The sequence below is a fragment of the Periophthalmus magnuspinnatus genome, chromosome 8, assembly GCF_009829125.3.
Source record: "Periophthalmus magnuspinnatus isolate fPerMag1 chromosome 8, fPerMag1.2.pri, whole genome shotgun sequence".
Taxonomy (NCBI): Eukaryota; Metazoa; Chordata; class Actinopteri; order Gobiiformes; family Gobiidae; genus Periophthalmus; species Periophthalmus magnuspinnatus.
In genome coordinates, this window is record NC_047133.1 from 117,931 (window position 1) to 142,068 (window position 24,138).

General features: G+C 45.6%; 1 protein-coding gene across 1 annotated transcript in view; it reads right to left on the reverse strand.

Moving 5' to 3' along the window:
* Positions 1–24,138, reverse strand: part of scn4ab (sodium channel, voltage-gated, type IV, alpha, b) — a 42,264-nt gene that overhangs the window by 12,442 nt on the left and 5,684 nt on the right. Inside the window, exons 2-20 of the mRNA XM_055223497.1 lie at positions 23,965–24,110; positions 23,514–23,651; positions 21,403–21,521; positions 20,495–20,584; positions 18,403–18,531; positions 18,120–18,211; positions 16,383–16,637; positions 15,033–15,096; positions 13,497–13,638; positions 11,992–12,192; positions 11,657–11,711; positions 8,890–9,122; positions 8,398–8,469; positions 7,075–7,176; positions 4,282–4,638; positions 2,950–3,133; positions 2,649–2,854; positions 2,412–2,514; positions 1,674–1,828 (exon numbers count right to left, since the gene is read on the reverse strand). Coding sequence (XP_055079472.1) covers positions 1,674–1,828; positions 2,412–2,514; positions 2,649–2,854; positions 2,950–3,133; positions 4,282–4,638; positions 7,075–7,176; positions 8,398–8,469; positions 8,890–9,122; positions 11,657–11,711; positions 11,992–12,192; positions 13,497–13,638; positions 15,033–15,096; positions 16,383–16,637; positions 18,120–18,211; positions 18,403–18,531; positions 20,495–20,584; positions 21,403–21,521; positions 23,514–23,651; positions 23,965–24,096 — 2,829 coding nt within the window. The 5' untranslated portion in view covers positions 24,097–24,110. The remainder of the gene's footprint in view (positions 1–1,673; positions 1,829–2,411; positions 2,515–2,648; positions 2,855–2,949; positions 3,134–4,281; positions 4,639–7,074; positions 7,177–8,397; positions 8,470–8,889; positions 9,123–11,656; positions 11,712–11,991; positions 12,193–13,496; positions 13,639–15,032; positions 15,097–16,382; positions 16,638–18,119; positions 18,212–18,402; positions 18,532–20,494; positions 20,585–21,402; positions 21,522–23,513; positions 23,652–23,964; positions 24,111–24,138) is intronic.

Consider the following 24,138-nt stretch of genomic DNA (forward strand, 5'->3'; position numbering starts at 1 on the left):
TTGCATGTGCCCTCAAAGGTAATATTCATTAGTATATTGCATATTGTCCGTAAGTAAAATATTAATAAATAATTATAACATTATAAACTATTGTACATGATCACACACCCGTGTTGACCTGAGCCGTGTCTTTAAATGGCCTTTAAAAGTAGTGAAGCTGGGGGAGTCTCTAACTGCAGGTGGTAAACTGTTCCACAGAACACTGCCCTTATATGAAAACACATTTTGACTAAAAGAGGTTTGCGAGATGAAAGAGTTGACCTGTACCTAATATAGTCATTAAGTGGGGCTGGAGCTAAACCATGTAAAGTCTTATACATCAAACAGGCATTTCTAAATTTGATAAAATTCTGAAAGCTCAATAGATTGTATTTGGAGTGCTACATTACTTTGTTTATGGCTTGGGGTTTTGTCCTTTGGGTGCAGCAGTTTTTGTCTTAAAGTGTTTGTGGGTTTGCGGGTTCAAACCACCCACAGTTCTGCCCCTCTCTTCACCCGAGTGTCCAAGACAGGTGGCCGGAGGTCAGATGACACGACAACAAAGTTGATCATCGACCTCCAACCTAGGGTGTCCCGGTGCCACGTGCACTGATAGACACCCTTATGCTCGAACATGGTGTTCCTTATGGACAAACTGTGGCTAGCACAGAAGTCCAGTTACAGAACACCCCTCGGGTTCAGATCAGGAAGGCCGTTTTTCCGATCACCCCTCTCCAGGTGTCACTGGCGTTGAAGTCCCCCAGTAGAATAACGGAGTCCCCGATCAGTGCACTGTTTAGTACCCCAGGGACTCCAAGAAGGCCAGGTACTCTGCACTGCTGATTGGCCTGTAGGTTGACACAATAATGAGAGACCTATCCCCGACCCGAAGGGACGTGACCCTTTGAGCTGTGGGGCAATAAGCCCACACCAGCTCGCCTCTCATGTGCATGGAGGTCAGGCCGACTATATCTAGTCAATAACACTCAACTCCCCGGACAAGCTCAGACTCCTCCCTCCTGCGAGGTGACATTCCATATCCCCAAAGCCAGTCTCTATATCCACACAGCTTATGTTAGCATGTAGCACACAGCTTATGTTAGCATGTAGCACACAGCTCATGTTAGCATGTAGCACACAGCTCATGTTAGCATGTAGCACACAGCTTTGTTGTTCTTTGTGTCTTTGTGTAAAAATAAAGTGGATTAGGATGTGTGCAAGTCTTAGGCTGTAGAACACTGAGCATCAGAGCAGTGGTTTAGGGTCAGGGGTTAGGGTCAGGGGTTAGGGTCAGGGGTTAGGGTCAGGGGTTAGGGTCAGGGGTTAGGGTCAGGAGTTAGGGTTACTTTTATCTGATGGCACCAGATTAGGGAAACATTTAAAAAAGTAGCTAAAAGTAGCCTGAATGAATAGCGGGAGTGTGCGGGAGTCTTGGGTTGTAGAATAGTGGGTATCAGAGCAGTGGGTTAGGGTCAGGAGTTAGACTCAGGGGTTAGGGTTACTTTTTCTTAGAAGTAGCCTAAATGGAGGGTTAGGGTGTGTGGGAATAGCAAGACTGTGTGGGAGTCTTGGGCTGTAGAACAGTGGGCATCAGAGCAGTGGGTTAGGGTCAGGGGTTAAGGTCACAGGTAAGGATCAGTGTTAGCCCTAACCCAAATTGTCTGATTGTGCAAGAGTCTTGTTGCTGTGGTTACCAGGGCGCCGCTGCTCAGCAGGATCATGAAGATGATGAAAGTTTCAAAGTAATTGTGCTCGACGATGGAGAAACAGGTTTTTCTGATGTTGGTCCAGATCAGACCCCGGCCCAGGCCCGTATCTATGTCCAGGCTCGGACAGCACCTGTAGCAGTCTGTGGACACAATGCCAGTGAAAACACTAGGGTTTCAGCTTACACGAGGCTGTTTAACAGATCTGCCTGATAGGAACTGTAATTTCTATGACAAGTACTTTATACTATTGATAGTAATAAAGCAAGATGGAGAGAGAGGAGGAGGAGAGAGGGAGAAGAGAGGTAGAGGAGGAAAGAGAGTAAAAGGGAGGTGGGTTTGCTGGTTAGTAGTTAGTGGTTGTGGTTGGTGGTTAGGTGATTGGGTGGTTGGGTTTTTGTGGTTGGTGGTTGGGTGGCTTGGGGTTGGGGGTTGGTGGTTGGGTGGTTAGATAGTTTGGTGGTTGGGTTTCGGTGATTGGAGGTTGGTGGTTAGATGATTGGGTGGTTGTGGCTTTGTGGTTGGGTGGCTTGGGGTTGGGGGTTGGGTGGTTAGATAGTTTGGTGGTTGGGTTTCGGTGATTGGAGGTTGGTGGTTAGATGATTGGGTGGTTGTGGCTTTGTGGTTGGTGGTTGCTGGTTGGGTGGTTTGGGGTTGGTGGGTTGGGGTTGGTGGTTGGGTGGTTAGATGGTTGGGTGGTTGAGGTTCCGTGGTTGGGGATCTCACTTTCGGAGCAGCAGTCATCGGGGGTGTCAGGCTCCTCCTCCTCTTCCTCCTCCACCACAGGGTTTCTCTCTACAGTGCTGCACTCAGACGATAGCTCCACCTCCTGGACAAAACGGGCAGGTTTAATTTACTCATCACATCATTACTCTCAGGTCAGTGTGGACATGAGGGGTGAAAGGTCATTTTTAGACAGACAAACAGCACAGAGCTCATAGGACACAGCCATACTGTTCTGACCTGGTCCTGGTCCGATAGGTCGGACTCAGACTCGGACTCGGACTCAGGAGGGGCTAGGGGAACCTTCAGAGCCACGATGTTGTCATAGTAACAACTGGTCCTGTCGCCATGACTTTGATCCATTGACATCACAGGGGTCAGTGCCACAAGCTCCTCCCCCTCACTCTTTGTCTCATCTGATTGGTTGATCTCAGCTGCACCTGTATCTGATGTGAAACACAAAATAATTTGGTCCAGTTTTTCTGTGGCTTAGTCATGGTTTAGACCTGGTTTAGACCTGGTTTAGTGTGGTTGATTTTACCAGTTTTTTGTCTCTGGGCACAGTGCCTCATGACCAGGTCTCGGACTTTGGTCTTAGTCCAGTCAATTCCTGTTTGGATCCGGTTCACGGCAATCTGAAGGTTGTTCTCGGAGTCGTCCTCTGTAGCTGAGAGGTTGTCTCCACTGAAGGAGGAGAGCAGGAGGGCCAGGAACAAATTCAAGACCTGGACCAGAGACCCGGGTTAGTCCTGATCCCAGATGATCATGTCCATCATAAAGACATAGAGACACATCACATGTCTGGACACTTCCATACAGTCCCACGTGGTTCAGTCCTGGTCTAGTCCAGGTCTAGTCCAGGTCTAGTCCAGGTCTAGTCCAGATCTAGTCCAGGTCTAGTCCTTATCTAGTCCTGGCCTAGTCCTTGTCTGGTCCTGGTCAAATCCTGGTTTGGTCCTGGTCTAGTCCTGGTCTAGTTCTGGTTTGTTCTGGTATAGGACTAACCACCAGATTCCCGATGACCATCATGAAGACAATGAGACACATGGCCTGCCCGGACACTTCCATACAGTCTCACATAGTTCAGTCCTGGTCTAGTCCAGGTCTAGTCCAGGTCTAGTCCAGGTCTAGTCCAGGTCTAGTCCTGGCCTAGTCCTTTTCTGGTCCTGGTCGAGTCCTGGTTTGGTCCTGGTCTAGTCCTGGTCTAGGCCTTGTCTAGGCCTGGTCTAGGCCTTGTCTAGGCCTGGTCTAAGCCTGGTCTAGTTCTGGTTTGGTCCTGTTTTAGTTCTGGTATAGGACTGTTGCCATAGTTTATTATTGTATTGCTATAGTTCATTATTGTAGCTGTGCTTATGAGAAGACGAGGTCTTTATTACAGCTGTGTGGTGCAGATATATGTTCAGGACATGTACCGCATATTCTACATCTATCTATAAATCTAATCAAATAACTAAGCAGGGAAATGACTTATTGATAGACATGTACTGACTCATGACTTGTCACCCTGGTTAAAACAAACAAAATATGTGTCAGCAATCGGAGCAAGAGACAAAAAGGATGCTCGTCACAGCCTGATAAGACTGTGCAACGTGCCAAGAGGCCTGCCTGGCCTGTGCACCAACGAAGAGGTGCTAAGTCTAAACCATGGTGTCCTCCCACTATAGTATGCGTATAAAAACTCATTGTATAGGTGTAAACATTCAGTCTGTGCCTGGGAATGTCAGTTGCACAGACTCCGTGTACAAGTATTGCTCTTTACTGGGTGATTAAGTAAATTCTTTTCTGAACTTTATCTCTGTTTCAAGGTTATTCTTTGTCTTAGCAGAAACTATGAACACGAGAGGAAAAGGCTAAATTCCTCAGCAGGACTAACCACCAGATTCCCGATGACCATGACCATCATGAAGACAATGAGACACATGGCCTGCCCAGACACTTCCATACAGTCCCACATGGTCTCGATCCATTCTCCACACAGAACCCTGAAGATGATGAGGAACGAGTGAAAGAAGTCGGTCATGTGCCAACGTGGGAGCTCGCAATCGTCGGAGATCCGGCACACGCACTCGCCGTAGCTGCGTCCGAAGAGCTGCATCCCCACCACCGCGAAGATGAAGACGATGATGGCCAGGACAAGGGTTAGATTCCCGAGGGCACCCACAGAATTCCCAATGATTTTAATGAGCATGTTCAGAGTGGGCCAGGACTTTGCCAGCTTAAACACTCGCATCTGGAAACACAAACAGCAAAGTCAGAATGACAGTACTTTTACTGTGAGTACTTTTACTATAGTACAACACAGATTAAGCTGTTGCCTTCGCACAGACTCCAGTTTTGTTGTTTCGTGTTAAAAACGCACTTTACTGTCTAAACACACAAAAACACTTAATATGCCCCTCTGTGATGTCATCCACTAAAGACATGCCCTGCTGCTCAATTGGTCAACTGGAAGGAGGCGTGCCAAAAACTCTGTCTTTTTTTTTTTTTTTTATTAGGACAGTACATATTAATCAATGTGTCTACAAAAAAGTTCCCACATAAATATCCGGAGTTAGCACTGGAGCTAAATTTCATCCGTTGTGAGGTGCAAACATGAAACATTCAATATGATAATACAAACATTTAGACATTACACCAGTCAGACATAAACACACAACATGAGAACACAATAACATGATATTACACTATTTACAATAGAAGTGCCTCAGTCTAGAGCAGGGGTCACCAACCTTTTTTAACCTGAGAGTTACTTTATGTCACTGAGTCATACCAAGGGCGACCAGTTTGAGACGCTCTTCTGAAATAACACATTTTCTCAGTTTGCCTTTAGTTCTACATTATTAATAATGATAAATGATAATCATCTATGTGAACACACTGATCATGTTGCAAGACACTGATCACATTAATGATTTCTCAAAATAATTATCAACAATGAGCAAGGAGGGAAACAGATATCAGTATTTAGCACTTTAACTTTACTGATCTTAGTAATTGTTAAATTTCCAGATGACACATCACTACATCTCATAGGAAATTGTCCCATTTTCACTATGACAAACCTTTTAAACAAAACATAAATAATACACATTGCACCATGTTTCATAAAGTTATCAATTATGTAATGTTAAAGAAAAATAAGATTACATATTTTTAAGTAAATCTCAGTTGTGTTGTGTGACTTTTTCACCGGTGTCGTTTCTCCAAAGCTGCGTTTAGCTCTGGGCTTGTTCTGCCCATAGTGTGCGTCCCCGTGGGGAGTGCGTGTGGAGTTTTGTGAGACGTAGTGACGTGTCCCTCCACATTGTGTCTTTGTCTCCACAGTCGCTCTGCAGAGACGCACATGTTTCTTTTGTCTTAAATCGTTGTGAAAGTGATTCTCTTTATTTTCTTCCATGCTTTGGAGTCAAACTGCTTCATCCTCACAGAGGGAGCACTGGTTTTGTCACGTGCACAATACTGACCTTTGAAGTGAGGTCAAAGTTCACCTTAACTTATCTAAACTTCAAGTATAATGAACATATGTTTAAGATATTGTCATTTTTAAATCTATATAAATGCAAGAACAGAACAGAATAAAATTAAATTTTAGATGCAGCTCATTAGTGAGTTGTGCTATTTTTAGAACCGTCTGCGGGCGACTCATGTGGGGCTTGGGGGCGACATGGCGCCCGCGGGCACAGGGTTGGTGACCCCTGATCTAAATAAACTCATTCTAAAAGTTAACATTTTGTATTTAAATACATTTATCTGTTTACCTTATTGAATCATTTCTGCAATAAACTATTTGTCTGAAGGTTAAACTGTCAGTAAACCAAACCTGAATGTAATGCCCCACTCTTATGTGCAGCCTGGATATATTGGTCGTGTTTGTTTAAGACATATGCATCAGGACTTGCTGTCCTTGTTTGCACGTGTCCCCTGTGTCACATCACTGGATTTGACTACATCTGATCAGGACAACTTCTTCATCTGAGCAGGACAGCACTGGGCAGGAGCCCCAGCCAGGTCTGACAACTAAAGTAACAAAGCTCTCCACACTACTGCAATCGACTAAACGATTAATTGCTTAACCTTTTGGTTGATTAATCAACTAAACAATTAAATAGCTATAGCCCTACATTTACTCTGCAGTGGCATCACACTGAGGGTGTTCTGTCTGTAAGTCAATGGTGGAATGTTCTGCAGTTACCATGGAGACACCATGCACACATTTGCAGTAATGACCAAAAAAATTTAAGATCATCTAAAAACTCAAAACAAAATCCCAAAGTGATTTAAAAAGCACACGTTCAGGAGCCTGTGATCAGTCTGAGCATTCATGGTCCTGTTTAGGAGTTTGATTTTACACAAAAAGGCGAGAGTGACTAACTGAATAACTGCTGGCTAATACTAAAGCTAATGCTAGCTAGCTGGTGACTGTAATGTTATTTGAGAGGAACTTGTTTATCAGCACCAATCAGCTCACCTGTTGTAGTTCAGATAAGTGAGTTCCTTATGGTTGTGTTAAAACAAACCTCAAATTAAAGTCTAACAGAACTTCAGACAGAGCAGTGCCTTTAATTAGCATCACCCCCTCAGAGAATGTCGATGACAAAGTGTGAATATGATGGGCCAATGGAACATGAGGTAATCTGAAACACAGTTGTATTACAGCTGGACTGACCAGTCTGAAGGAGCGCAGCACAGACAGGCCCTGGACATTGGCCAATCCCAGCTCCACGAGGCTCATGGAGACGATGAGGAAGTCAAAGATGTTCCAGCCCACCTGGACACAAGAAGAGCCAATTAAAAAACAGGACTAAACAGGACCAAACCAGGTCTAAAGCAAGACTAAACCAAGACTAAAGCAGGTCTAAGGCAGGACTAAACCAGGTCTAACACAGGATTAAACCAGAACTAAACCAGGACTATCCATCCACCCATTTTCTTCCTCTTATCCGGGGCCGGGTCGCCGGGGCAGCAGTCTAAGCAGGGACTCCCAAACTTCCCTCACCCCAGACACGTCCCTCCAGCTCCTCCGGTGGGATCCCAAGGCGTTCCCAGGCCAGAGAGACATAGTCCCTCCAGCGTGTCCTGGGTCTTCCCCGGGACCTCCTCCCGGTGGGACATGCCCAGAACACCTCCCTAGGGAGGCGTCCAGGAGGCATCCTGAGCAGATGCCCGAGCCTCAGCTGCTCCTCTCAACATGTAGGAGCAGCGGCTCTACTCCGAGCTCCTCCCGTGTGACCGAGCTCCTCACCCTATCCCTAAGGGTGCGCCCGGCCACCCTGCGGAGGAAACCCATTTCAGCCGCTTGTATCCGCGACCTTGTCCTTTCGCTCATTACCCAGAGCTCATGACCATAGGTGAGGGCAGGAACTTAGACTGAGGTAAATCGAGAGCTTCGCCTTTGGGCTCAGCTCCTTCTTCACCACAACGGACCGATACAGCGACCGCATCACTGCAGACGCTGCACCGATCCGCCTGTCAATCTCCCGCTCCATCCTTCCCTCACTCGTGAACAAGACCCCGAGATACTTGAACTCCTCCACTTGGGGCAGAGACTCTCCACCCGGAGAGAGCAAACCACCTTTTTCCGGTCGAGAATCATGGCCTCGGATTTGGAGGAGCTGAAACCAGGAGTAAAGTAGGACTAAACCAAGTCTAAACCACATCTGAAGCAGGTCTAAAGCAGGACTAAACCAGGACTAAACCAGGTCTAAAGCAGGACTAAACCAGGACTAAACCAGGTCTAAATCAGGGACCAAATCAGGACTAAACCAGGGACTAAACCAAGGCTAAATCAGGGCTCAACCAGGACTAATCAAGGCCTAAACCAGGCCTAAAACAGGACTACACCAGGACTAAACCAGGACTAAACCAGGGCTAAAGCAGAACTAAAGCAGGGCTAAACTAGGTCTGGACAGGGATTAAACCAGGACTGAACCAGGACTGAACCAGGACTGAACCAGGACTAAAGCAGGACTGTAGAGTGAATCAATCTCACCTGGAAGTAATGATATGGATCCAGAGCCAGGAGCTTCAGCACCATCTCAGCTGTGAAGATCCCAGTGAAAACCTGCAACCAGAGCCAGGTTCAGACAAGGAATAAACCACGGTCTAAACCAGGTCTAAATCAGGGGCTAACCCAGGACTGAACCAAGACTGAACCAAAAATGAACAAAGATTAAACCAGGACTTAACCAAGTCTAAACCAGGACTAAATTGAGTCTAAACCGGTTCTAAATCAGGACTAAACCGGGACTAAACCAGGGCTTAACCAAGAATAAACCAGGACTAAACCAGGTCTAAACCAGGAATAAACCATGACTAAACCAGGTCTAAGTCAAGTTTAGTCTGGTCTATCCTGGTCTATCCTGGTCTATCCTGGTCTAGTCCTGGTCTATCATCATCTAGTCTGTTCTTGTCTGGTCTAGCTCAGTCTAGCCTGGTCTAGCTCAGTCTAGCCTGGTCTAGTCTGGTCTAGCCTGGTCCTCACCAGGTTTCCGACAGTCAGCAGATGTTCAAAGTCTTCAGACATGGGGTAGTGCTCCATGGCCATGAACACAGTGTTGAGGACGATGCAGATGGTGATGCCCAGGTCCACAAAGGGATCCATGACAATCAGGTACATCACCCTCTGCAGGGGGCGCCAGCACGCACAGTCCCACACCAGGAACCGAGACGAGAGCCAGTACCAACATGGCGGACAGGGTCGTTCCTCCTCCGGTTCTGAGAGAGAAAACATTAAAAAGGGGGTATGTGACTTCTATGGTTTATTATCTGTAACACATAACATATTTAGATCACCATGTTTCCTTTTATTGTTTTGAAAATGCTATATTCGTCCAAAACATGGTTTATAAGTTTCACTTTCATTTTTGACACTCTGAGTCTCCCCTCCCTTTGCCCTCCATGCTCCAAGTCACTCCCCCTTCAGAGGACTATCACAACACAATACATCCCCCTAATGAAACTACTGCACATCACATCAGTTTGTATCATGATTTTGTATATTTATGGGGAATTGTGGTGTGAGAGCGTGGGTGACACAGGCTTGTGGGTGCAGCCTCCTACAGGTTTGTACTGCTAACCATAAGGAGGGTTTAAAAGGACCCGGGAGAGATCACTAGATTACTCAAACATGCATAAATGCATGAATACTACAAAGTGCACTGACCGGGGACTCCGTTGTTCTATGGGGGGCTTCAACGCCCATGTGGACAACGACAGTAACACCTGGAGGGGGGTGACTGGGAAGAACAGCCTCTCTGATCTGAAGCCAAGTGGTGCTCTGTTATTAGACTTCTGTGCTAGTCACAGTTCCTCCATAACGAGCATTATGTTCAAGCACAAATGTGTGTCAAACTCAAGGCCCGCGGGCCAAATGTGGCCCTCCACATTATTTTATATGGCTCTCGACAGGGTAAATTAAAAGGTTGGATGATCTTCAAATGTCATTTTATCAGGAAATACACAGTTACACAGCCATATTTTTACATCTTTGCAAATGCTTATGCAATATTTGTAACTTGAACAGTTAATTACCAAGTTAAAAGTAGTTAGATTTATTTTACATCTGGCCCTTTGAGGGCAGCCATTTTGCTGATGTGACCCTCGGCGAAAATGTGTTTGACACCCCTGCACAAGGGTGTCCATCAGTGTGTGTGGCATCAGGACACTACAAGTGGGCCATGTTCTCTGCACCCATTGTCAATGTGGCTGCTCATAGCTGTGGTCATACGGTCTCTGGTGCTTGTTGTGGTGGCAACCCCCGAACCCTGTGGTGGACACCTTAAGTAAGGGATGCTTTCAGGCTGAAGAAGGCGTCCTATCGAGCCTTGTTGGCTTGTGGGACTCCTGAAGCAGCTGACAGGTTCTGGTGGGCCAAGCGTTCTGTGCCTCGTGCAGTCCCAGAGGCAAAAACTTGGAGTTGGGAGGAGTTCAGGGAGGCCATGGAGACGGACTATTGGTCAGCCTTGAAGAAATTTTGGCAAACTGTCATACCTGAAGAAGGTCAGAGTGACCGAAACGTTGTATGGAATAAAATTGCATTAAGAGTGAGACAGTGTGCGGGAGTTTTTCTTTAGTTTTCAGAGAAGTGCTTCACCTCCTACGCACCTGTCGCCCAGTTGGGTGTGCGGAGTTTACACAGAAACGGCAAGCTGTCTGATGCCTCAGGAAGGGGAAGCAGTGCTTCACCAACACTGTTTACAGTGCGAGCGGAGGAAGGAATACTTTGAGGATCTCCTCAGTTCCACCGTCATGTCTTCTGAGGAGAAAGCAGAGACTGAGATCTTGGAGGTGGACTCATGCATCACCCTGGCTGTGGATGTTGTGGGTCTGAAGGGGGTCCGGTTCGGGGACCACAGAATCTCATCTCTGCTGTTTGCAGACGATATTGTCCTGATGGCTTCATTGAGTCAGGACCTGCAAAGTGCAGTAGGACGGTTTGCAGGAGCATGTGAAGCAGCTCAGATGAGAATCAGCTCCTCAAAATCTGAAGCCATGCTTCTTATCTGGAAAAAGGTGGCACCCTCTGCCTCAAGTGAAGGAGTTCAAGCATCTTGGTGTCTTTTTCATGAGTGAGGGAAGGATGGAGCGTCAGATTGACCATTGTATAAGTGCAGCATCTGCAGTGATACGGTCGCTGTATTGGACTGCTGTGGTGAAGGATCTGAGCCCAAAGGCAAAGCTCTCGGTTTACCCTGATCTATGGTCCAGGTTTAGTCCTAGTTTAGTCCTGATTTAGTCCTGGTTTAGACCTGGTTTAGACCTGGTTTAGACTTGGTTTAGTCCTGGTTTAGATCTCTGGTTCCTCCCTCACCTATGGTCATGAGCTTTGAGTAATGACTGAAAGGACAAGATTGCGGATGAGCGGTTAAATGTGTTTCTTCCACAGGGCGGCTGGACGCTTTCTTTGAGAGGGGGTGAGGAGCTTAGTCATACGGGAGGAGCTCAGTGTAGAGCTGCTGCTCCTCCTTGTTGAGAGGAGCCAACTGAGGTGGCTCGGTCATCTTTTCTGTATGTTTCCTAGACACCTCCCTGAAGAGGTGTTCGGGCCATATGTCTCTATGTCTCTCAGCCTGGGAATGCCTCGGGATCCTCCTGCAATAGCTGAAGGAAGTGTGTGTGGAGAGGCCTCCCTCTGCAATCTGGCCCCAGACAAAGCGAAAGAAAATGTATGGATGTCTGACACATGTGTGTGTGGGTTTGTGTACATGTGTGTCTCTGCGTGTGTGTCTCTGTGTCTGGGTGTTCTTTACCTGCAAGAGGCGCCTGGTCCTGGTACTCTGGGTCGTTCTTCTTCAGAGCAGCTTGCTGCAGACACAGAGAAGTCCTGGCTCCAAACTATTTACTCTTGGTAAATCCAAGTCCTGAGTCAGTCAGAGTTTTAGTGCTGGTTTGGTCCTGGTTTGGTCCTGGTTTGGTCCTGGTTTGGTCCTGGTTTGGTCCTGGTTTGGTTGTAATTCAGTCCTAGTTTATTCCTGGTTCAGTACTGTTTCAGTCCTGGCTCAGTCCTGGTTCAGTCCTGGCTCAGGTCTGGCTCAGTCCTTGTTCAGTCCTGGTTCGGTCCTGCTTAGTCCCAGTCTGTACTCACCTCCTCCTCTCGGGCCTTCAGGGCCTCGAGGATCTGTTGGTACTCCTGGTCCTTGTGGAGCTGCTCATCGATGGAGGCCTGGTTCTGCTCAGCGTACGCCATCGCCACCACAGCCAGGATCAGGTTTATGAGGTAAAAAGACCCCAAGAAGATCACCACCACGAAGAACAGCATGTAAGTTTTACCCGCTGCTCTCAGGGTCTGGAGACAAGAGGAGTTAGAGGAGAGGAGAGGAGAGGAGAGGAGGGGATGGAGGAGGGAGGAGAGAGGAGAGGAGGAGTTAGAGGAGAGGGGAGGAGGAGGAGAGGAAGAGGAGGGATGGAGGAGGGAGGAGAGAGGAGAGGAGGAGTTAGAGGAGAGGAGAGGAGAGGAGAGGAGAGGAGGAGGAGGAGGAGGAGAGGAAGAGGAGGGATGGAGGAGGGAGGAGAGAGGAGAGGAGGAGTTAGAGGAGAGGAGAGGAAGAGGAGGGATGGAGGAGGGAGGAGAGAGGAGAGGAGGAGTTAGAGGAGAGGAGAGGAGGAGGAGGAGAGGAAGAGGAGGGATGGAGGAGGGAGGAGAGAGGAGAGGAGGAGTTAGAGGAGAGGAGAGGAGAGGAGAGGAGGAGGAGGAGGAGGAGGAGGAGAGGAAGAGGAGGGATGGAGGAGGGAGGAGAGAGGAGAGGAGGAGTTAGAGGAGAGGAGAGGAGGAGGAGGAGAGGAAGAGGAGGGATGGAGGAGGGAGGAGAGAGGAGAGGAGGAGTTAGAGGAGAGAAGGATAGGAGATGAGGAGAGGAGAAAGAGTAGTTAGGAGAGAAGAGACAAGGGAATAGCAGAGGGACTTGTGGGCTGTGTCGCCCCTCTCTACACTGCAGTCAAACTGAACTGAACACAGAGAGAACAACTCACAGAGAAAACAACACAGGGAGAACAACACAGAGAGAGAACAACACAGGGTGAACAACACAGACAGAGAACAACACAGGGAAAACAACACAGAGAGAGAACAACTCACAGAGAAAACAACACAGGGAGAACAACACAGAGAGAGAACAACACAGGGAGAACAACACAGAGAGAGAACAACTCACAGAGAAAACAACACAGGGAGAACAACACAGAGAGAGAACAACACAGGGAGAACAACACAGAGAGAGAACAACTCACAGAGAGAAAAAACTCACATAGAGAACAACAAAGGCAGAACAAAGCACAGAGAGAACAACTCACAGAGAGACATGGTTTAGTCCTGGTTCAGTCCTGGTTTAGTCCTGGTTTAGTTCTGGTTTATTTTTGGTTTAGTTCTGGTTTAGTCCTGGTTTAGTCCTCGTTTAGTCCTGGTTTAGTCCTGGTTTAGTCCTTGTTTGGTCCTGGTTTAGTCCTGGTTCAGTCCTGGTTTAGTCCTGGTTCAGTCCTGGTTTAGTCCTGGTTCAGTCCTGGTTTAGTTCTGGTTTAGTCCTGGTTTAGTTCTGGTTCAGTCCTTGTTTAGTCCTGGTTTAGTCCTGGTTTAGTCCTGGTTTAGTCCTGTACCAGCTGGAAGAGGTTTTCCCAGAAGTCTTGTGTCATGAGCCTGAAGAGAGCGAGGAAAGCCCAGGCAAAGGTGTCGTAGCTGGTGTAGCCGTAGTTTGGGTTTGGTCCGGCTTTGAGACACACGTAGCCGTCAGGACAAACTCTGTGCAAACACAAACATTTAAATCATATTGATTATTGAGCTTGTGTCTCTTTAGGCTCATTTCTCTCCTAAGGCTCGTTTGGAGAGGCCAGTGAGACGTTACAGTCGTCTAACCTACTGGACACAAATGGACTCTCCAAGTCCCTAGTTTACCTTTGATTTCTGACATGTTTTTAGATGTAAAAAGCTGCAGATGTTATTGATTTGATGTGGCTGTTAAAGTTCAAGTCTGAGTCCATTATCACCTCTAGATTTCTGGCCTGAGTTGAAGGTTTTAGAGAGAGAGACTGGAGGTGACGCTGACACTTTCTCTCTGTTTCTGTGGACAAAGATGATGACTTGAGTCTTGTACGAGCTGAGCTGGAGAAACCTGTTTTGCATTCACACATATAGTTCTAATCTACGACACCTGTGGATCATTATGATATAATTTGCACATTTTAAATCACAATGTTCATCTAAAACAAATTCATAAAAAAACAAGTCAACTGACGTCTGCATTGTCCAGTGGGATCTGATGTCCCCATAAACATCATCACACCAACCTATGGACAGACACATCACACCAGCAAGCAGACTTTTTTTTTTAATTTGAACCAAAATAACTACGTGATAATGCAAAATCTTTCGACTATCACCAATTTAAAAAATAAAACGGGAGAAGGAAGCGTATACGTCACAGTAGGTGCGTACATCACAATGGGCGTGTCACAGTGGGCGTATCACAGTGGGCGTGTCACAGTGGGCGTGTCACAGTGGGCGTGTCACAGTGGGCGTATCACAGTGGGCGTGTCACAGTGGGCGTGTCACAGTGGCCATGTCATAGTGGGCGTTTACATCACAGTGGGCGTTTACGTCACAGTGGGCGTGTACCTCACAGTGGGCATGTCAAAGTGGGTGTGTACCTCACAGTGGGCGTGTCACACTGGGCGCATACGTCACAGTCCAGTGGGTGTGTAACAGTGGGCGTGTATCTCACAGTGGGCGTGTACCTCACAGTGGGCGTGTCACAGTGGGCGTGTACCTCACAGTGAGTGTGTCACAGTGGGCGTGTACCTCACAGTGAGCTTGTCACAGTGGGCGTGTACCTCACAGTGAGCGTGTCACAGTGGGCGTGTACCTCACAGTGGGCGGGTACCTTACAGTGGGCGTGTCACACTGGGTGCATACGTCACAGTACAGTGGGTGTGTACCGGTGGAGGTGAAAACTAGAGTAGATTGTCAAAATGGTGTCTTGAAAATAAGAGATTAAAGATTTAACTCAAACATGAATCACTCCAAATACAACTTCAGAGGCTCAATGAGAAGAAACAACTAGAACATGGAGAAACATCTGAAAAGAACAGTTTAAACATTTCACATTAAAACATAAAATCAACAACAATGAGACTCACCCAGCATCTGAGCTGTTCCCACAAAGAAGAGGATCCTTCTGTCCTTCCAAAAAGTAGTAGTTTTCTGCAAAACACAGAAGACCGAAGATCTGAACAGGTCTAGAGGCGGATCTGAATGGGTCTAGAGAAGGATCAGAACCAGTTTAGAAAAGGATCTGAACGGGTCTATAGTAGTAATCCAAAAATGTTCATTTTGTTTACTTTCAGACCTTGTGGACATGTTTGGGCTGCAGACTGCAGGCCGTGTTTGTTTTGAATAAATATAAATTTAACTTTTGTTTTTGACACTCTGAGTCAAAAGTCCCTCCCCCTTCAGGCCACTATCACAACACAATCAGCGTGCATCCCCCCTTTGTTTGCTTTCTGCGCTAAGCCACTCCCCCTTCAGAGCACCATCACAACTCATCAGCTGCATATCACTAATGAAACTACTGCACATCAGGTTTGTAAAGTTGCTGTGTATCTCATCATGTTTTTGTATATTTATGGAGAATTGTCTTGTGGGCGATGGGTGACGTAGGCTTGGGGGCGGAGCCTTGTACTGGCACGTACTGTTAGGAGGGTGTGAATAGAGCTCCTGCAGTTGTCATCTATGCACCTCCAAACCCCACACTGCCTGTGGAGTGGAGAATTGCCATAGAAACAGAGTTGGCCGTAATGAACAAACTTTATGTGAGTTTCAGAGATAATGGATTATTGTTGTGCACGGGTATGTTCACATTATCACATTATCACATTATCTCATTATCACATTATCACCTTATCTCATTATCACATTATCACATTATCACATTATCTCATTATCACATTATCACATTATCTCATTATCACATTATCTCATTGTCACATTATCTCATTATCACATTATCACATTGTCACATTATCACATTATCACATTATCACATTATCTCATTATCACATTATCACATTATCACATTATCTCATTATCACATTATCACATTATCACATTATCTCATTATCACATTATCTCATTATCACATTGTCACATTATCTCATTATCACATTATCACATTGTCACATTACTCGTGACAATCACCCCTGCCCCAGCTTATCATCCCTGTCACATGGGGGCAGGAGCTCTACATAGGGAGAGATTGCTAGATTAGTCAAATAAATGACATCTAAAACCTCTTCAGGCATGTTTTTGATGAGGGAATACCTTTATAAAATGGTAGAAAGCTCAAAAGCCATTTTTGCATAATACCCCCTCTTTTAAAAACAACCAAATTTGCTAATGGTCTACAGGAGGATCCTAACCAGTCTACAGGAGGATCCTAACCGGTCTTGAGGAGAATTCTAACGGGTCTAGAATAAATTTGGATTGCACACCTGGATTATTGATGTATTCGTAGTAGTCAAAGTCGTGGATGGTGTGAGTGCTGTTTTGCTCAAGGTCAGTGGCGTTGGAGGTGGTGGCGGTGGTGGCGTTGAGGGGCGTGGCCAGGACACACTTCTGCCGCAGGTTTCCCATAAACAGCTGAAGTCCAATAAGAGCAAAGACACTGAGGCAGAAGACGGTGAGGATCATCACATCAGACAGTTTCTTCACAGACTGGATCAGAGCCGCCACGATGGTCTTCAGACCTGAGCAGAACCAGAGACCGGGTTAGACCAGAGACCGGGTTAGACCAGAGACTGGGTTTAGACCAGAGACCGGGTTTAGACCAGAGACCGGGTTAGACCAGAGAACAGAGACCGGGTTTGACCAGAGAACAGAGACCGGGTTTAGACCAGAGACCGGTTTGACCAGAGACCGGGTTAGACCAGAGACCGGGTTAGACCAGAGACCGGGTTTAGACCAGAGACCGGGTTAGACCAGAGACCGGGTTAGACCAGAGACCGGGTTTAGACCAGAGAACAGAGACCGGGTTTAGACCAGAGACCGGTTTGACCAGAGACCGGGTTAGACCAGAGACCGGGTTAGACCAGAGACCGGGTTTAGACCAGAGGACAGAGACCAGGTTAGACCAGAGACCGGGTTAGACCAGAGACCAGGTTAGACCAGAGAACAGAGACCGGGTTTAGACCAGAGACCGGGTTAGACCAGAGACCGGGTTAGACCAGAGACCGGGTTTAGATCAGAGACCGGGTTAGACCAGAGACCGGGTTTAGACCAGAGAACAGAGACTGGGTTTAGACCAGAGAACAGAGACCGGGTTTAGACCAGAGACCGGGTTAGACCAGAGACCGGGTTAGGCCAGAGACTGGGTTTAGACCAGAGACCGGGTTTAGATCAGAGACCGGGTTAGACCAGAGACCAGGTTTAGACCAGAGACCAGAGACTGGGTTTAGACCAGAGAACAGAGACCGGGTTTAGACCAGAGACCGGGTTAGACCAGAGACCGGGTTAGACCAGAGACCGGGTTAGACCAGAGAACAGAGACCGGGTTTACACCAGAGAACAGAGACCGGGTTTAGACCAGAGACCGGGTTAGACCAGAGAACAGAGACCGGGTTTAGACCAGAGACCGGGTTAGACCAGAGACCGGGTTAGACCAGAGACCGGGTTTAGACCAGAGAACAGAGACCGGGTTTAGACCAGAGACCGGTTTGACCAGAGACCGGGTTAGACCAGAGACCGGGTTAGACCAGAGAACAGAGACCGGGTTTAGACCAGAGACCGGTTTGACCAGAGACCGGGTTAGACCAGAGACCGGGTTAGACCAGAGACCGGGTTAGACCAGAGACCGGGTTTAGACCAGAGAACAGAGACCGGGTTTAGACCAGAGACCGGGTTAGACCAGAGACCGGGTTTAGACCAGAGAACAGAGACCGGGTTTAGACCAGAGACCGGGTTAGACCAGGGAACAGAGATCGGGTTTAGATCAGAAACTAGAGACTGGTTTTAGAACAGAGACCAGACCAGGGACCAGAAACAGGGTTAGACCAGAGTTAAGGGTTAGGCTTAGGGTCTTTGGGTTAGGGGTTAGGGTCTCTGGGTTAGGGTCTCTGGGTTAGGGTCTCTGAGTCTCTGGGTTAGGGTCTCTGGGTTAGGGATTAGGGTCTCTGGGTTAGGGTCTCTGGGTTAGGGTCTCTGGGTTAGGGTCTCTGGGTTAAGACTCTCACCTGGGATCACAGTGATGGTCTTAAGAGCACGAAGGACCCTGAAAGTCCTGAGCGCTGACACATTTCCCAGATCCACAAACTCGGTCAGGTACCTGCCTCAGACCAGAACCAAACACAAAAGAGTCACACACCAGCGCCATCTACTGACACATTAGACCTGCTGTTTCTATCTCTCTACTCTCTTTGAAACTATTCCTGGTTTAAATAAATTCATATACATTAGGTTTAGGGTTTTGGGGGGTTAAGGGGATTGGGTTTGGGGATTAAGGTCAAGTGTCCTCACGCCATAGAAATGACCATGAAGTCCAGCCAGTTCCAGGGGTCTCGGAGGAAGGTGAAGTCTCCCACACAGAAGCCTCTGGAGAAGACTTTGACCAGAGCCTCGAACGTGTAGATCCCTGTGAACACGTACCTGAAGAGAAGGACATAGACCTATTGTGCTTGTGTCTTCTCTGTAGATAATTTTAAATCACAATATTCATCCATGCAATTTAATAAAATAAAAAATGTCCACTGACTAGACTTAGAAAACTGCAATGCTCAATGGGAGTTGATGTCGCCATAAACGTCGGCCTGTCCTAGCTTTTATTTTATTTTTTCATTTGTACCAAAGAATAGGTCTGATTTAAACATTTAACATTTTAAAAAACATAGAATGAAAAATAAAATCAACAAAGAACAGGTTTGATTTAACAGTTTAGTCCCAGAAATAAACAAAGTGATGACACAAAATCAGTTGTCATTTTCTGTATATTTGTTCTGCATTAAACTAGCTCTTTTTACTGTCTTTTATTTTGAAGGGCCAATTAAGAGAGTAGTTGCGACAGGAAATCAGCCATATTGTTTTTAGTGAGCACATGAGTTTGTTCACGTCTGTTTGACTTCAAGAACAGCACTTAGAGATTTCTATGGTGCTGGACTGGGCCCGAGGCAGTGACCATTTTAATGGTATTTTCTGTGTGTTCAAGCTAACTTTAGCCATATTTTGCACTGTGCTAAGGGTAGTTTTCTGTTTAGTAGTTTTACTTTTGAAGCATCTTCAGGGAGCAATAAATTGAAGTTGTGGACATTCCCATCTTAATCTGAGCATCTGTTCAGAAGGAGTTAGATGTTTCTGTTGTTCCTTTTCCACGGCAAAAAAAAAAAAAAAGAATTCTGTAACTGGTTTTGGAGTTAACCCTATAGAGCACGGGTGTCAAACACTTTTTCACCGAGGGCCACATCAGCAAAATGGCTGCTCTCAAAGGGCCAGATGTTAAATAAATCAAACTACTTTTTAAACTTGTTAATTAACTATTTCTGTGTTTATTTCTTATTCAAGTTTACAGATATTGTACATGCATTTTCCTAGATGTAAAAATATGGCGGTGTAACTGTGCATCTCCTGATAAAATGGCATTTTAAGACCATCATATCTTTTAATTTACCCTATCGAGGGCCACATAAAATGATGTGGAGGGCCACATTTGGCCCGCAGGCCTTGAGTTTGACACATGTGCTATAGAGGCAGAGGCTGGTGTCGCCGATAGAGCGTGGTTGCGGACTTTCCATTACCGTAACTCCATTACCAAGTGTGCTCTCATGTAAATTCAAACAACATCTCAAAGTAGAGGCATCGGGCTCTTTAAATATTTTGCTGTCACTACGGTAATGTTACGTTGCCCCTCGAAGACGACCAATCAGAAGCCAGGTGCCCCAGGGACTCTCCCAGTCAGTTATTTGATGCGTCAAAGAAAAAATATGGATGGATATGTAAAATAGAGGAAGTTGGGTGAAAAAAGGCAGTACATTCTGATATTTCCTTTAACATGGTTTTTATGGCTAAAAAGAATAAAAGTCTAGGTGAGCTGTACTGGTCTATAATGTGCTCAGTCCTTAAAGGGTTAAGCTGTTTTGCCACTCATCCAAGAGGATTCTTCAGTTCTTACCATAGACTGTAAATATAAATGGACATAGCTAACCTGTTAGCCACTGTGTTCCAAACAGGAAGTGGCCATGGGTGCAGTTCTGGCTCCATCAACTCCAATTCACTTTCCAATGTCTCTGTAACTGGTCTTAAAATGTTCATATCAACTCACTCTACATGATCCTGAGGTTTTTATTTCACTATTGTGTCTGTAAATCAATATATGAAGGTAATAATAGAAGAAGGAAGTCCCTCCTTTCCCCGAGGTAGCTTACAGTAGCATTAGCAACAATTTTGATTGACAGCAACTGCTAACCTCGATGAGCTTCGTTTGACTAGAGCCAAACGCTGTGACACAGTCTATGGTTCTGACTGGAAAGTGGTGAGTCAAGATGACCCTGTCTGTGGGTGTGGAGCGCTGTGATTGGTTGCTGTGAAGTGTGGATCGTTGTGATTGGTGGATACTCACTCCACGGTCTTGCTCCAGGGCGGCGGGTCACTCATCGTCATGAACACACAGTTGGTCAGTATCGTCACCATGATAAAGAGACTGAAGACTGTGGAACTCAGAGTCAAAGAAACTGTGATCTGTGCATCAGGGATATTTACATTGTAAAGTCTCACTGAAGCATCAAACTTTGAACGATAACTGTGAAGATTAAAACATTTAAAATATCCTTCACTCTTTGCTTTGAACCCGGGTTTTCACCTTGTCATTTCTTGACCCTGAGGCTCAGCTGTGAAGTGAAAACAATTTTAAGAACTTCATCATGAAGCTCATTGTGAAAAGGACAAGGGTTTAAACTCCACAAAGCAAAGGGTGGACACTCTGAGGATTTGAATATAAAATATATAAAACATTTTAATTTTAATTGATTTGTAGCAAACACTTTTGCAATAGATCAGACGTGGACGACTGAGGGATTACACAGACATCTTTAACTGATTTGATTTAATTAAATTTAGATGACGTGTTTAATTATTTTCTTGGTGCATAATTCCATATATCTTAAATATTTGACATGTTCTGTCAGTACATGTTACAGTACTTATTGTGTTCATACAGTTAATGTCGATCATGTTAGGGGTGATGGGGTTGTTGGGGTTAGGGGTCATGTTAGGGGTGATGGGGTTGTTGGGGTTAGGGGTCATGTTAGGGGTGATGGGGTTGTTCATTTTAGCTGCTGGTTTGTTGTGCAGTAAATGTAAAGAGTCTCCGGGTTAGAGTTGTGGATCACTGGGTTAGGGTGCACTCTTGAGTTTATAGAGTTAGGGTTGCAGGGGTTAGTGAACACATGATGAAGATGAACACGTGATGAAGATGAACACGTGATGAAGGTGAACACGTGATGAAGGTGAACACGTGATGAAGGATATGAATGGATGAGGATCCGGATCGCGAGGAGCCGCAGGCGGCTGAAGGGGGAGAGCAGGTAACAGGCCGGCTCCGCGTTGAAGCGATAGATAACGTTTCCTTTGCCCAAAACTATGAAAGTCTGAAACAAAACACAAAGTTCAGAATGTAACATTTTATTATTGAGCACGGCCAAAAGTAAAGTGAAGGAGTAATGTTCATCCGTTACCATGGTAACACTAAGCGCACATGAGCATACACTGCAAAAAATATTAAAATAGTCCAAAAACTTTAAACAGAACATTTTCAGGAGGCTGTGATCTAAGTTTTTATGGTTTGTTTTTCAGCAAAAATGTGAGAGTGAAAAACTGTTGGCTAATGCTAATGCTAGCTAGCTTGTGACTGTAATCGTAATTGAGAGGGACTTTATTTATTTTATTTATCTTTATTTACACAGGAGAGCACTTTGGCTCTCCTTCTCATGGGCCCTGTTTTAAAAAAAAAAGCAAAAAAAATAAAATACAATACAAACTGAAAAAACAATCAAAAACAAATAAGTCCTATTACAAACTAATAAGTCTAAAACAGGTGCAGTTATGTGTATAAAGTTTGTTTTCAGATTATTAAATTGCGACTGTGTCACCAACGTGTCCAGTTTTACTTTTCCTTGTAGTGTATTTCATTTTTCTGAAGCAAAACAGCTAAAAGCCTTTAGCCTTATGCATCATGTGGGGTTAAATGTTCCAGTATCAATGACTAACAAACAGGTGAGGGATTCTGACAGTTTTTGAAGTCGTCCCTTATAGATAAATGTCATACAGTGCTGTTCTCTTCTAACAGACAGTGATGGACAACACACTTTTTCATAGAGAAACACAGATGAGTTTCAAGTCCATCACCTGCAATAAAACGAAGGACAGAGTTAAAGATCCAAAGCAGAGGCTGAAGTCTGCACCACCTCCACATCCACAGACAGGAAGGTGTTTGCACTGTTTCTTTTCTGTAATTTATTGGGATATAATATTTGTTTCTGTAATAAAATGATAATTTAGATTTTAAACTGTTACATAATTCTGACATGTGTTTTATAAAAGATCCATTTTCATCAAGCCAAAATCCAAGATATTTATAAGTGTCGACTCTTTTAATGGACGAACCATTTACCTGCATAAAAATGAGAATAGAGTAATAACAATATTGTTTAACAGCACAAATCAGCTCACCTGATCAAATAGGAGATTGTGTTTAAACAAAACTCAGATTAAAGTCTAACAGAACGTCTGACAAAGCAGTGCCTAAAGCAGTAGTTCTTAACTTTGTTGGAGGTTCTGAACCCCACCAGTTTCATATGCACATTCAACCCTTCTTTATTGAAAAATAAAATATGATTGTTTTCAAATTCAAGACATATGTTTGTTTTACTGATGCACAAAATGAATCGTGCATTAACGTCACTGTGTTCAAAGAATAAAACCAGTACAACGCACGAACTCACAACACATTACACACACACCTTTTCACAAAGACTTGACCTTTTTTAACACTACCGCACTGAAATAATTTAAATTTTTTAACCTTATGTATTCAAATAATGAACCTATTGTATTTATGCTAACATTTTAACACACACCCATCACCTCATTTCCATCAGGCAAGAATAATAATGAATATTTACTGCAAATCAGTGACTTCTGCTGTTTCCTTTGAGAGACCAGGTCAGAAATGCAGGGCTTCCCCTTGGCCACTCATGTCATTTTCACAGCAAAGTCTGTTCCTTTTCTTCGTTTTTATGTCGTTTTATGTTTTTATGCCGTTCGGACGGCTCATTTAAGTCGGGCGGGTATTTCGATAGGCACATCAAAGGTGCATTTGTCAAATTGGGGCACGGCCGACACCTGGAGATGCTCGCAGTCTGTGAATCATATGACATGTGATGTCTTGACCTCTGCCAAACCCCTGAGAATGACTCACCAAACCCCTAGGGTTCGATCGAATCCAGGTTAAGAACCACTGGCCTAAAGCTAGCATCACACCCACAGATAATGTTGATGACATCAGCTGCAAAGGATTAATAATCTCTGTGATTGGTGGAAGGGGTCCGGGTGTGCTCTGAGTGGTCAGTTTTTCCTCATACCTTCTGTGATTGGTAGAACGGGTCCAGATCCTCCAAAGGCGTATTGAAAAACTCCGGTGCAGGGTCTCCATAGATGAAGGGCAGGGGTTTTCCTGCCTCAAGGTCAGACGCAGGTTTGGGAAGGTCATCCTCTGAAAGCTGCAGTAAAACCTTTTAGTAACTAATGAAAACAGTGTTAGGGTTAGATTTAAAATGTTCTGGTTTAAAAGATCATTTCAAACACTCTTTGACCCTGTTGTTCTTTCTGACTCATGTAAGGTTTTTTTTTCCTGCTGAGTTGATCTTAAGCCCCTAAGTCCTACGAGCCACAGCTGGGCCCACACTGGGCCCACACCGGGCCCACACTGGGCCCACACCGGGCCCACACTGGGCCCACACCGGGCCCACACTGGGCCCACACCGGGCCCACACTGGGCCCACACCGGGCCCACAGTGTGTGTGAGTTTCAAACCTCAATGTTGTTTTCTTTGCGTTTCTGGGCGAGTTTCTCTTCTTCTTCGTACTTCTCTTGTATTTTCTGCAGAGACTCTAAAGTGAAAGGTCTGAACAGCTCTGCGCCAATAGGGGGCAGCACCGGCGCCATCTCTCATCGCACAGCTGTGAAAGAAAAAGAAAAATATTTGTT